The sequence below is a fragment of the Humulus lupulus genome, chromosome 8 (genome assembly GCF_963169125.1).
Source record: "Humulus lupulus chromosome 8, drHumLupu1.1, whole genome shotgun sequence".
NCBI lineage: Eukaryota > Viridiplantae > Streptophyta > Magnoliopsida > Rosales > Cannabaceae > Humulus > Humulus lupulus.
The window spans coordinates 87803286-87817355 of NC_084800.1; the positions used below are offsets into that span (position 1 = coordinate 87803286).

The window sequence follows — 14070 nt, forward strand, 5'->3', positions numbered from 1 at the left end:
TCTATTTAAACAATTTTACAAAATATAGATCAAATCACAAATTACAAACAAGTAATAACGATAAAAAAAAATACGATGAAAAAGTATAAAAAAATAGTGCCAAGGAATTGCTAGCTTCAGAGTTTTTTTAGTGAGGAATTTTACTCCATAGGCTTTTATATGTGCAAAATATATCTAGCTTTACAAATCTTCCCTAAATAAACAAAAATATTTAAAATTCATAACTCATAATTAGTTTTTTAACATTATTTCTTTTATATTCACTTTTAAGATGTGTCAACTCTTTATCAATAAAACATGAGTTGAAAAACCTAATTTAGACACATACGTGATCTTGATTTGGTCACATAAACTTATATTCACTTCCCTCGGTACTTTTACCACACTTTTCAGTCAAGAAGTGCAAAAGGAAAAAAATTAAACATTTAAGTCAATGTCACATGCATATACCTCTCAAAAGCTTATATATATATATATATATATGAATATCCAGATTTAACAATTCATATATATATATATTATTACTATAAAAGCATAGCCATTCTAGGACATGTGTGACATTACTCAATCACGTTTACACGTTTGAAAGATCATTTTTTGATCTCAATTAACAAGCCAGATAATAGTACTATATAATAATCTCACAAACAGCTCTAGCAATCGCACCCTACTAAAACTCATGCATACTACTAATTAATATGGTATATATATAATGACCACTTGAGTTGAGTTTGATAATTGATTATTCATTATAATTAACCAAGGATCTATAAGTGGCACCGGGCCTCCACCCATCTGGGATGACATTTTTGGCGACAAGAGTCCGGCCAGAATATTTTGAAGTCAACCTCAATGAGAGAGGTGGGTGTAGCTGTGAGCCAGCGTTCAGTTTCCAAACGGCGCCCCATGATTGCTGCATGGCTCGCCATGTTTTGGACGAAGCTTCCTTTAACTCCACAGATGCAAGGTCACCATCTCCCTCTTCGAACTCGACCACGCTTGCGAAGTAGTTCGAGTTTGAACCTTTGTCAACGTGGAAAGCTATTCTTTTTCCTGAATAGTCACATGCCACCCTAAAAAAACCAAAGGTGTTTATTATATAAAAATTAATGTATTAATTGAGTTTGGACATATATATATATATAGTCACATGCATTAGTCGATTATTATTATTAGTATACCGTGAAAATCGAATATCTAAAACTCCTAAGTCTCGTAGCATCTGTTCTTGGCCAGGAAGTGCCATGGCACCAAAAGAAGTTCCACTGAGGTCGAAATGAGCAGAGCCGGCTGGCTCTCCGGGGCATAGATCGGTTATGACCACCCTCACCGGTTTGCCTGAACAATATTGGCTTTTTGTACATTTCACCTGTATACATATATAAATATATATTATTATTATTGTTTCAAGTCATGACAATATTATTGTTCACATACATTAATTATTTAGTATATATATAGTAGTGCTACTTGAGAATATATAATAATATATGCTTTGTATATAAGCGAATTCACATCACAGGACTCTATTATTGTAGTTTACATGTGTGTTCTATTTGAAACGAAAAGTAAACAATAAAGTAGATGAAGACAAAAACTAACAATTATTATTTGGATAATTAAAAATTATATAAAATTATGTGGTTGAAACAAAATTAAGTTTAATAAATAGTGGATTAGCCTCTGGTTGACGAATTACACAAAAGAAATATACCAGGGCCATTTTCATTTAAATATATAATATATTTTTTGAAATGTATATAATGTTTATCCATCATCTATTGTATTTTGAAATAATAATATTTGAATTTCACAACCTCACATTAAATCGCCTCTTAATTTACTTAAATTATAAATTTATACTATAATATTTTATAATTTAGTAATATTCATAGGTGGATAAAAAAAGAAACCAATATTTAAAACTAGTATTTACTCGTTACCAATTTAATTTTATTAATTATAATTATATATTTATATTAACCTGATAGCAGGCTCCACATTCTTTGCCTGAGTTATAGAGAGATAGGCTTATTGCAGTAATCATGGACGAGAATGGACTTCGTGATACCAACTTGCCGTACCCACAAGACCCTCCTGCATAATTAATATATATAGAGTACTATTAATTAATAAACTCTATAATTTATATATTACTTAATTATATATGTGTTACAACCAACCAACTATATATAATTATCATGTGCATACAATAATTTAAGTATATATATATACTTTTATAATTAAGTGAACATGCGTGATCATGTTCATATATATATATTTAGATTATATACGTACCAGTACTTCCGGCACCATCAGGGCTGCCGTACCAAGTTGCGCCGGCGGTGTACCAATGAGCAGTGCCAATGGCTGACAAGTTCAATTTCTTAGGTTTAAACCCTAAACAAAGGTCAAAGTAGCAAAACATTACAACCATTAGTGCCAGAACTAATGAGTACTTGGTAAGAGCCATGCTATATAGCTAGCTAGCTAGAATATGTGTATTAATTGATATCTGCTAAAATATAAGTCTACACTTCCAATTACAAACTTTGCAGCTACTGGGGCCAATATTTATAGTTGGAAAAACCATACAAGGGCATATCGTAGTTGCTATCATGCCATAGGCCACGTACACTAATTTTTTTTTTTTTAAATTATTGAATTGATTTAATTTAATAGTAACTAATTTGTTGTTGTCGTTGGCCAGGGTTTTAAATAATTGTAATAACGTTTTCGTTGCGGTAATAAGAATCTTTGACACATAATATAGAATAATTAATGAGCCTTGTCTTGTAGAGTACTGTGTATTAATTAGTTATATAAATTCATTATTATTATTATTATTAGACTAGGTGACTAGGTCACTTATGAAATATATAATTACTCCCAAATTCCCAATAATGTCTTGAGAACAATTGTCACATAGTTTGGTAATTTATGAACAACATAACTGTTTTTAACCACCAAAACAACTGACAATGCTATATAATAAGAAATTGCATGTATTCACTCTATACCATTGTACTTACAATATAAATCTGCGCATGCTAAGGTTTAACTTGTTAAATGAAGAATATATACTCCTTTAAAATGGCCATCCCATCGACCAGTGACAATGATTATTGTTATAATAATGATTTAAAAATATTAATATAGAAGAGCCTTTATGTCTCCATTATGTAATCTATATGGAAAAAAATATTTTTTTTAAATTAAAAAATTGTCAAATGTATGTATAATATATGCTTTATTTGGAAGAACCTCACATGTATCCGCATGCAATAACAACAAGGACTACTATTACAATCGTAAGACGCCCAATATAACCTACACTAACGATAAGGGCGCCCTACCGAACACACATGCTCAAAATGATTATTAATTTCCTAATTTATTTGGACTTATTATTATACAAATAACATGGTCTTTCTTTATAATTATAAACTTATCGTGGTTATAAAAGCCACCAAAATATTTCTTAAATTTAAACTTGATCAAGTAGATACAATATTTAACTAGTAATTAAAAAGAAAAAAAAAAGTAGCATTTTAATACAAAGGGATCGGCATAATAACTACTTAAGAAAATTTTCAAATTACGTATTAATTTAAATTATACTTCTTCTAGCCAAATCACTTAATAATAACAGGCTAAAAGTACTTTTTTTTAATCAAGCAGCTTCATTCATTTTACCAACAATCGAATAAATAATTATCTTTAAATTCGGTAAAAAAAAAGACTAATTAATATTGTGGATGCATTATTAAATAGTGAATGAAGAAAATTTTGCGGATCAAGTGGATCCCGCGGTGATATTTTGTCCTTGGATGTAGCCGTTGATGGCGGTTATTGGTCGTTAAATAATAATACGTCTCGATCGTACGTGATTCTGACAATAATATTATTCTCAGGTCATTTTTTTCAACAATTTTATTGATCGGACGGCCACAATTTCCCACACTTTAATGATCCTCATCGCTGATTAACTCAACTATTGCCCATGAGGTTGATGGACGTCTTTATATTATATACGTAATTTGTAGATTATGTTGTTATAAGGTCGATCGTCCAAGTTACATATGCTTTTCCTTTTTTGATGACGGAAAACATATATTTGAATTATACATATACATGTATATTACAATTTTTTTTTTTTTTTTTTGTAGGGACTCCATTTTAAGTTCTATTAGTAGAGTTCTCCGTGTTCTTTAACCGTGAACAGTTTTTAGCACGATTTTTTTTATGACCGTGTATATTGTAGCTATTTAGAGCATCTGCAAATTTTCAGAAAATTCCAAATAGTTTATAGTAACGAAAACTAAGTTCAAACATGTTGTTGCACGCGTGACTATTTTTTTTATGCGCGTGAAAAGCAACATATTTGAACCTAGTTTTTGGTACTGTAACTATTAGGAATTTTCTGAAAATTTGCAAGATGCTCTAAATAGCTTACAATATACACGGTCATAAAAAAATCGCACCGAAAACTATTCACGGGTCAAAAAATACTGAGAGTCTCACCAATAACACTTAAAATGAATTCCTATTAGAAAATTCTCATATATATATATATATAAATATATGAAGTTGCACATGCATTAAATTCAAACAAATCATTATGAGAAGGAAATCTCAACTGCCAAATCTATAACGTGATATATATATATATGTACAATATTATAATGCAAATTAAATTAAGTAAAGCTGATCATCGTGAAATATTACAACATAAAGTATTAATGCATTATTAGCTTTTCATCAAGAGCAACCAAAATGAAAATATGGACTATAATGAATTAAGAGAAACTTCACTTCTGGAGCTTAAGAGGGTGACTATATTTCACACGTCTCTTCCTACATGAAGTTGAAACATGCCAACTTTTATTTCACCTCAAAGAAGTAGTACTCTTCTTAGTACAGTATTGATGAGTTGGAAGCACTACTACAAAATATTCTAGTAGGAGCCATCGGTTAATCGTACAACTAAATAGAAGATGTCTATTTGGCAAAAAAAAAAAAAAATAGAAGATGTCTCGTGTTAAACATAATAAGATGTATAAATTTTACATAAATTAACAAGAAATTATATTATTTATAAATATATAAATAAATTAAGAGAACACGTCAGAGCCGACACAAGCCCCCAATTTTTTTTTTTTTTTTTTTTTTTAAATTGATAGAAAAAAAAAAGAAATTACACCAGATTTATTTTTAAACATTGAAAAATATAATAGTTTTTTAAAGTTTTTTATGGCATATTTTTTTATTTACATTTTTATGGGAGTTTTTTTCCCTTATGTTTATAAAATTTTATTTATATACCATATTGTTTACCAAAAAATGGCTCCTGATAATGTGGCAAGAATTTCTTATACGTAGTTGGCATGTAGCAGATGTGAAGTGAAGGGATGATGTTCGCCTATCGACTAGATGTTTATTGCTTCATCTGATCTTGCGTTTAGATGCGACCAGTCTAGTCGCATACTTCCATTTACTTCCCTTGAGATACACAATCTTGTAATAATTATATTCATTATATTTCTTTTTATTATCTTGATACGCTGATCTTAATTGTAATAAAGACTCATTGGCTCATGTATCCCCCTTGAGCCTATAAATATGAATGAGAAGGGCGGAAGGAAGGGACTTTTTGAACCTTGAACTTGAATACTCAGAGAAGAGAGCATAGTGTTATTATCTACCGAAAGTTGTATTACTCCTAAGGCTTGTGAAACTCAAGAACCCTAGTTCTTTGATCACGACATTGAGATTCAATATCAATAAGAACACTAAGTGGACGTAGGTTATTACCACACAGTTGGGGCCGAACCACTATAAATCACTTGTGTCACTTTCTTCCCATTTGATTCCCTTCTTGATTTACTTTTTGTTCTTTGTCGTTATTTTGACTCCGTGTCGTTGGCCAAATCAAGGGTCAACACATATTTTTGTTAGAATATATGTATCATAAAGTGTATAATTATTTGAAGATATGTATTATCTTTGACTTAGCCGTGTATATCCCTTTAATTTAGTATTTCTCCAATTATAGCTAACTGATTGATATCAATTGTAATCCCACCATTGTAGCCTCATATTATGAAGGCATATCTTGTATATAAACTAATCAGTGGAATGAAAATAATCACGGGTTCAAATTCTTCCATGGTATCAGTTGCTTATTCTTCTTTTGCACTTTCGTCACCATCACCACTGTGTGTGGTTCCCACAGAAGCCATGGGCAGCTCCACCTTGCCCGTATCCCACCACTCCATGACAGCGTCCAATCACAGCTAGGTGTTCTCGGTTCCCGTCCCCCACAGTCATTCTATACTGCCACAGAGCCTTCTAGTGTGACACCAAGAAACGTTGAGGCAGCAATGCATACTCTCTCGCTCAACCAATCGGACGATAATTGGTACATGGATATCGGGGCAACCTCCCACATGACGACAAATTACGGTACACTCTCACCTTATTTTAATTTGAGCACAAATAATGCCATCATTGTTGGTAATGGCAGCACAATTCCAATTCGTGGTTATGGTAATACCTCACTAACCAAAACAATTCCTCGATTAAATCTAAAAATGTGTTGCATGCTCATAAACTCACCAAAAACCTTATTTCAGTTCGCAAATTCACTATTTATAATATGGTTTCTGTTGAATTCGATCCTTTAGGGTTCTCTGTGAAGGATTTACGGACGGGGAGTCCTCTCATGCGGTGTGAAAGCTCGGGTAATCTTTACCCATTCACGACAAATCAGGAAATTCCATCAACTAGTTTTTCTTCAGCTTTTTCTATTATTTCTCCTAATGTGTGGCATTCTCGTTTAGGCCATCCAGGAAATGTCGTTTTTTAATTATCTTCGTAGTAACCATTTAATTGCATGTAATAATGCCCGAAACTCTTTTTGTCCTTCTTGTCCGCTTGGAAAATCTGTTAAGTTGCCTTTTTATGATTCTATTTCTTTTACTACTATGCCTTTTGATATTGTTCACAGTGATTTATGGACCTCCCCAATTGTTAGCTCTTCTAGCCATAAATATTATGTTCTTTTTCTTGACAACTACACTAATTTTCTTTGGACGTTTCCTCTTGCTAAGAAATCCCAAGTATTTTATCTCTTTCATAAATTTAAAGCATTCATTAAAACACAATTCAAAAGAGACATAAAAAGTTTTCAATGTGATAATGGTCGGGAATTTGATAATGGTCCATTCCATCAATTTTGTGACAATAATGGCATACATTTCCATTTTTCTTGTCCCCACACTTCTCCTCAAAACAGAAAATCTGAACGAAAAATACAATCCATTAATAATATTGTTCAAACTTTACTAGTTCACTCTTCGATGCCACCATCATTTTGGCATCATGCTCTTGAAATGGCAACATACCTCCTCAATATACTTCCCACCAAATTTTTAGAATACACATCTCCAACACAAATTCTCTATTAGAAAAATCCATATATTTTTTTTTATCCTAGGATTTTTGGTTGCTTATGTTATCCTTTATTCCCTTCTACCACAATTCACAAACTTCAAGCACGTTCCACACCATGTGTTTTCTTGGGGTATCCATCTAACCATCGGGGCTACAAATGCTATGATTTATCAAGTCGAAAAATCATAATTTCTCATCATGTACGATTTGATGAAACAAAATTTCCCTTTTACTAAATTATTTTCACCAAATTCTACAAGTTACGATTTTCTTGATGACGACTTGTCACCTTGGCTCATTCATCATATGCATCACCAAGCCCCTCCTCAAACCAACAACCCATAGCCTACTTTTCTAGGTACAAGGCCAGAACCCATCTCCCCTCAGCATGCCCCACAACTTCTCTCAAGCCCAACTTATCAATCTCGGCCCACTCCTCTTTCCATGTCCAGCTTCCTTCCCCGCATTCAACACATGACCAGCACAATGCCCCTCAAAATCCAGTCCACATGACCCATTCTTCACCACCCACAACTCCAGCATCATCCCAGCCAAGCTCACAAACTTCCAGCCCACCTACTCCTCAGCCCATACATCCAAATGCTCCTCACCCAAACCAAAGAATGACTACACAGAGCCAACATGGGATTTTTAAGCCAATCCTCAAATACAAAGCCTTAAGTGCCACCACTACCACCTCTATATCACCCTTACCTCGTATCCCTATGAGTGCACTTAATGACCTGAATTGGAAAAATGCTATGTTAGATGAATATAATGCTCTAATTAAAAAAAAAAAAAGATGTGGGAGTTAGTACCTCGTCCTTCTAATGTTAATATTATTCGTTCCATGTGGATTTTTTAACATAAAAAGAAATTTGACGATTCTTTTGAGCGACACAAAGCTCGTCTTGTAGGTGATGGTAGGTCTCAACAAGTTGGAATTGACTGTGATGACATTTTTAGCCCGATAGTCAAACCGGCTACTATTCAGACTGTACTCAGCATTGCCTTGTCTAAGACTTGGCAAATTCATTAGTTGGATGTCAATCAGAATGAAACAGTTTATATGCATCAACCTTTGGGGTTCCGAGATCCCACACATCTTGATTATGTTTGTCTGCTCAAGAAGTCTCTTTATGGCCTTAAACAAGCCCCTCGTGCTTGGTCAACGATTTGCAGACTATGTTACCACTGTTTGATTCACTCATAGCAAATCTGATAATTCTCTATTCATTTATTGTCGTGGAACTGACATTGCATATATCTGTTGGGGTTTTATACCCTAATTAAAACCCAAATTTATTTGTAATCTCATTTATTATCAATAAAAGAATAGAAATCATTTTTTGACTTGGTCAATCACTTTGCTCACATGTTTTATTTTCATGATTATTTGTTTAATATAAACTTCTATTAAATCCCGAGCATATAGCTAATCATATTTATAGTGGCGTAATCATAGTGGAATATAAATATGATTATATGTTAAAAATAAGTTAGTCCTAAGAGATTAGTCAGTGCACATGATTTACACGAACTTGTCAATCTACGATATGGTCTACTTACACATTACAATGTTATGTCCTTTCTAGAACATTAGCAAAGTAGATAAGATCAGATGTATTTTTTATATTGGACAGGACCGATATTGACAGTTGATAGGATAAGTAAACATACCGTTATTATCTATTCTAGTCATATCATATAGTTGACCATAGGTCAATTCAATCTCAATTCTAAGTGGTTAGTATTCTAACTGATTGTATTATTTGAGTTCTTTGACTTGTTCGTTACCAGCTTACCCTACGGATTAGCCCATACTTACATCTTGGGAACTTGGTAGTATAATTGAGTGGGAGTGTTAATCATAGATATGAGCATCTATAGCTTCTGATGAAGAAGTGAAACGATGGTTTCCTTTTAGTTTGGTTCAAGGTGCTAAATGATAGAGATCTCATTTCAGTAATTAATATTAGTTTACTGAAATATCATTTACAAGGGACAAAGTGTTTTAAGGATAAAATACAATGAGAGGTAAAACGGTATTTTAGTCCCATCTCATGGTAGACCGTCTATAAAGGATTGAGTGACAATTATGGTTGTAACAATGGATAATTAATAGTGTATCTATATTTGTTATAGAGCGTTCTATGAATTCAATAGTGCAATTCCGAGTCTTTAGTGGAGTCACAAGGAATTAATAAGTTAGTAAATTTATTTTTTAGATTTATGATAACTTATTGGAGCTTGATTTCATAAGCCCATGATCCTCACTGTACCTTGGATAAAATCATCTAGATAGTCTCAATTAATTGATTTAATTATCAATTAGAATTATTAAAGTTGACCAGGTCAATTTTGGATAGTTTCACAGAGTTATACAATTTAGAGAAGAAAAGAGAAATTAGGGCAAATTTATTAATTAAAGATAAATTTGTATCTAAATTAATAAATCATTTTAAATCAAGGTTCAAATTATAAATAATTAATTTGGTAAATGATTTAAATAATTATTTAATTAATTAAATCAATAGAAAATAATACAGGCCTTGATTTTAAGTCTAATGCTTATAATCAAATGAGAAATTTCACGGGCCTAAAGCCCATGATAATTTTGACCTAGGGCTGTTAATTAGCTATTATTTTATTGATTTTTTAATTAAATAAATGACCTAATTGAATCTATAAAAGGAATGTTAAGAGAGAGTTGAAAAGATAAGTTCAAAAGTTAGATTTCAGATGACAGACAATAGTTTTCTGATAGTTTTTAGATTCTCTCTAAACACAAGTCATTTTCTAAGCCTTATTGTTCTTTTCTCTTCTTCTCTCTGTATCTATCTCATGTGTTGAGAATTGTCCACCCTAGTCTAGGTGATTCTAAGGATACTTTGGAAGGTTGTGAAGAAAATTGAAGATCGGTTCAGTTTCTTGGTAATACTCTGCGATAGAAAGGATACAAGGGTTAGAGAAACTCAAGGAAGGACTTTATTATTCCGTTGCATATAATGTAAGTATTCTTATCATTATTTCTCTTTAAATTCAATTTTAGAAACATGTTCTAGGTTATCTTATATTAATATGTTTAATATTAGATCTACATGAAAATAAATAAAGATCTTGTATAAGTTTTCCCAACAATATCTTACTTTATGTTGATGATATCATACTCACTGCTTCATCAGATACTCTTCGTCTATCTATTATGGCTCTTCTCAGCACAGAATTCGATATGAAGGACTTGGGCCTCTTAGTTAGATTTTGGGTATTTCTGTAACCCGTCACCAGCATGGCCTATTTCTTTCTCAAAAGAAATATGTCATAGAGATAACTGAACAAGCCAGAATGTCACATTGCAAGCCTAGCCCCACACCGATCGACACACAAGGAAAATTAAGCTCCTCGATTGGCACTCCATATGATGATCCTACCCACTACCGCCGGTTGGCAGGTGCACTGCAGTATCTCACCTTCATAAGGCCGGATATCTCATATGCCGTTCAACAAGTGTGTCTCTTTATGCATGATCTGAAAGTTGAACACATGAACGCATTGAAGCGTATTTTATGCTATGTCCAAGGTACAATTCATTATGGTATGCATTTGTATAACTATACACTTCAATTAATTATATCCTATACAAATGTCGATTGGGGTGGATGCCTAGACACTCGACGATCCACTTTAGGTTATTGTCTTTTCCTTGGAGACAACCTTATATCGTAGTTCTCTAAACGCCAACCCACCCTCTCCTGATCTAGTGCCGAAGCTGAATACAGAGGATTTGCACATGTTGTCTCTGAATCATGTTGGATTAGAAATCTTCTCCTTCTACTACATTGTCCAATTCACAAGGCCACACCCGTTTATTGTAATAATGTCAGTGCCATTTATCTTTCGAGAAATCCAGTTCAACACCAACGAACTAAACACATAGAAATAGATATCCACTTTATTTGAGAGAAAGTACGACGTGGTGAGGTGCGTGTCCTCCATGTTCCTTCTCACTATCAAATAGCCGATATTTTCACTAAAGGACTTCCGCGTGTACTTTTAAATGATATTCGGGATAGCCTAAGCATCTGTGAACCTCCAGTTTCGACTGCAGGGGAGTATTAGATTATATGTATCATAAAGTGTATAACTATTTGAAGATGTATTATCTTTGACTTAGGCGTGTATATCCTTTTAATTTAGTATTTCCCTAATTATAGCTAACTGATTGATATCAGTGTATTCCCACCATTGTGGCCTCATATTATGAAGGCATATCTTGTATATAAACTAATCAGTGGAATGAAAATAATCACAGGTTCAAATTATTTCAATTTTATCTTTTATACATTTTTAGTAGTCAGTTTTGATATGTTTGGATATTATTTTTTTTATAATTTTAATCAATTTGTATTATTTTTTATCATTCATATTTTATAAAATATATATTTTACATAATTCTTTGAAGAAAAAAAATATGAGACCTTCATCACCATATATTTTATTCCCATGTCTTCTTCTTTCCTTCTATTTTTTATCTTCCTCAATAAACATTTTATCTGTAGCAACTGGTTACCACTATCAACAAAATTTTGTTTTTTTTTTTCGATAGTAATCCTATGCCCGTGTCAATTTTTTTTAGTAATGTGTGGTAGTTGGTTATAACAATAAAAATAAGTTTTATTTTTAAATGGTGTTGTAGTAACTAGTTACAGCTATAAAAATAATTTTGATTTTTTTTAGTAATGTACCATTATCAAAATATTAACTGAATTATAACTGGTTACTTAGTGCGATTTGGAAAAAAAATTGATATGTAAAAAATAAACTAAATTGTTCGTGAATGTAACTGGTTACAGCTAAGTCTGGAAAACAAAATATATATGAAAAAAAAGAATCAGTTGTGATGGTAACCGGTTACTTAGCCAGACCTAAAAACAAATAGGATCACAAACAAAAAAGCTAAACTTGCCATAATCGTAACTGGTTACAGATTCAAATAAAAAAAAAAAGAACCAATCGTCATGGTACCTGGTTACTTTGTCAAGTGTGAAAACAAAATCAGATCTAAACAAACAAATCTAAATTAATCGTTATTGTAACTGGTTACAACTAGATTTAAAAAAAAATCAGATATGAATAAAAAGAATCAGATGCCTTGTACCCGGTTACTAAAACAGACCTGGAAAAAAGAAAACCAAAAAATCAGAACAGATCGTGACTGACCGGTTACAGTTAGGTTTAGTAAAAAAAATTAAATATGAAGTGCAAAATCATATTTGAAATGGCTAAACCAAATGTGAAAAAGAAGAACAAGAACAAAGAGAATAAAAATAAAACTAGATCTTAAGAAGAAGAAGAAGAGCGGCGGAGGTACGTCGTAATCAGAGGCGGGGGTAGAGGTGCGTCGTCATCGTCGAGGGCGGGGGCGGAGGTAGCATTGCCGGTGGAGGGCTGAGATGAGAGAGCCAAATGGGAGAGGAGAGAGGAAGAAAGAAGGAGAGAGAGAGAGAGAGAGAGAGAGAGAGAGAGAGAGAGAGAGAGAGAGAGAGAGAGAGAGAGATGTTGTGAGGGAGAGAAATGAGAGAGTGAGAGAAAGTTTTGTTCATTTATGATTATGGTAATCTATTTTTTTATATTTTATGGAATTACCATATTAAATTTTTTTTTTCTTTCAAAACTTACCATATTTTGTATAATTATTTTTTCCCATAAAATATAGAAACTATGTTTATTTTTCTCATATTTATGTAAATTTCAAATTTTATTTTAGCAATATGACTATTTATGATTTTTACCCCCCGAATTATGACTTAAACATTATTGTGCCTCTGATTTTTTTGAGCTGTTAAAAATTATTCGCAATGTTGTAAAGTGGGACTTCTATTAAGTTTTATCCTATGTAGCTAATAGATTGTTGACGTGACTATATTGTTATAAACTTGTCATTGTCACGTAAGCGCCATATGTATAATTTAAAATTAAAAAATATATATTTGTTATAAAAAATTAAAATTAAAATTAAAATTAAAAATAAATCAAAAAAATCTTTTTTTTTTCTTTTCAATTCCAAAAGATTAATTTTTTTTGGAATAAATTTTTAAGAGATTAATTAAATAAAATTTTCAAATAATAAAAAAATAAAACCAATCCAAAACTCATTAATATATATTTTTTAATTTTAAATTATATACATGGCGCTAATGTAACAATGACAAGTTAGTAATCAAATTGCCACATCATCAACTCGTTAGCCACATAAGATAAAACTTAACTGAAGTCCCACTTTATAACACTATAAACAGTTCTGGAATAATTTTAATGGCTTGAAAAAATCGGAAGCAATAATAATATATATATATATATATATATATAATAGTTCTAGAGGCAAATATCATAAATAGCCCAGCAATATTTACCAACTTTTAGAGAGTGTGACCAAAGTGTCCTCATCCTCTACACCACCATCTTAAATTTCTCTCTCACGATCTATGCTTCTTCTTGTCTTCCCTCATCTCTTTTATTTCAGATTATTTAGATATATAAATCATGTAATGAAAAAATATAATTATATAACAAAGATTTTAGAGGAATACCACACACTATTCATACTCTAATTTA

General features: G+C 31.9%; 1 protein-coding gene across 1 annotated transcript; it reads right to left on the bottom strand.

Moving 5' to 3' along the window:
- Window positions 1-247: 247 nt before the first annotated feature.
- On the bottom strand, window positions 248-2523 carry LOC133793941 (putative expansin-B2). The gene is made up of 4 exons (XM_062231167.1): window positions 2299-2523; window positions 1985-2097; window positions 1182-1369; window positions 248-1073 (listed from the first exon to the last, which is right to left on the bottom strand). The coding sequence occupies exons 1-4, from the start codon at window positions 2471-2473 to the stop codon at window positions 743-745; spliced, it is 807 nt and encodes a 268-aa protein (XP_062087151.1). The 5' UTR covers window positions 2474-2523; the 3' UTR covers window positions 248-742.
- Between the last annotated feature and the right edge of the window lie 11547 nt (window positions 2524-14070).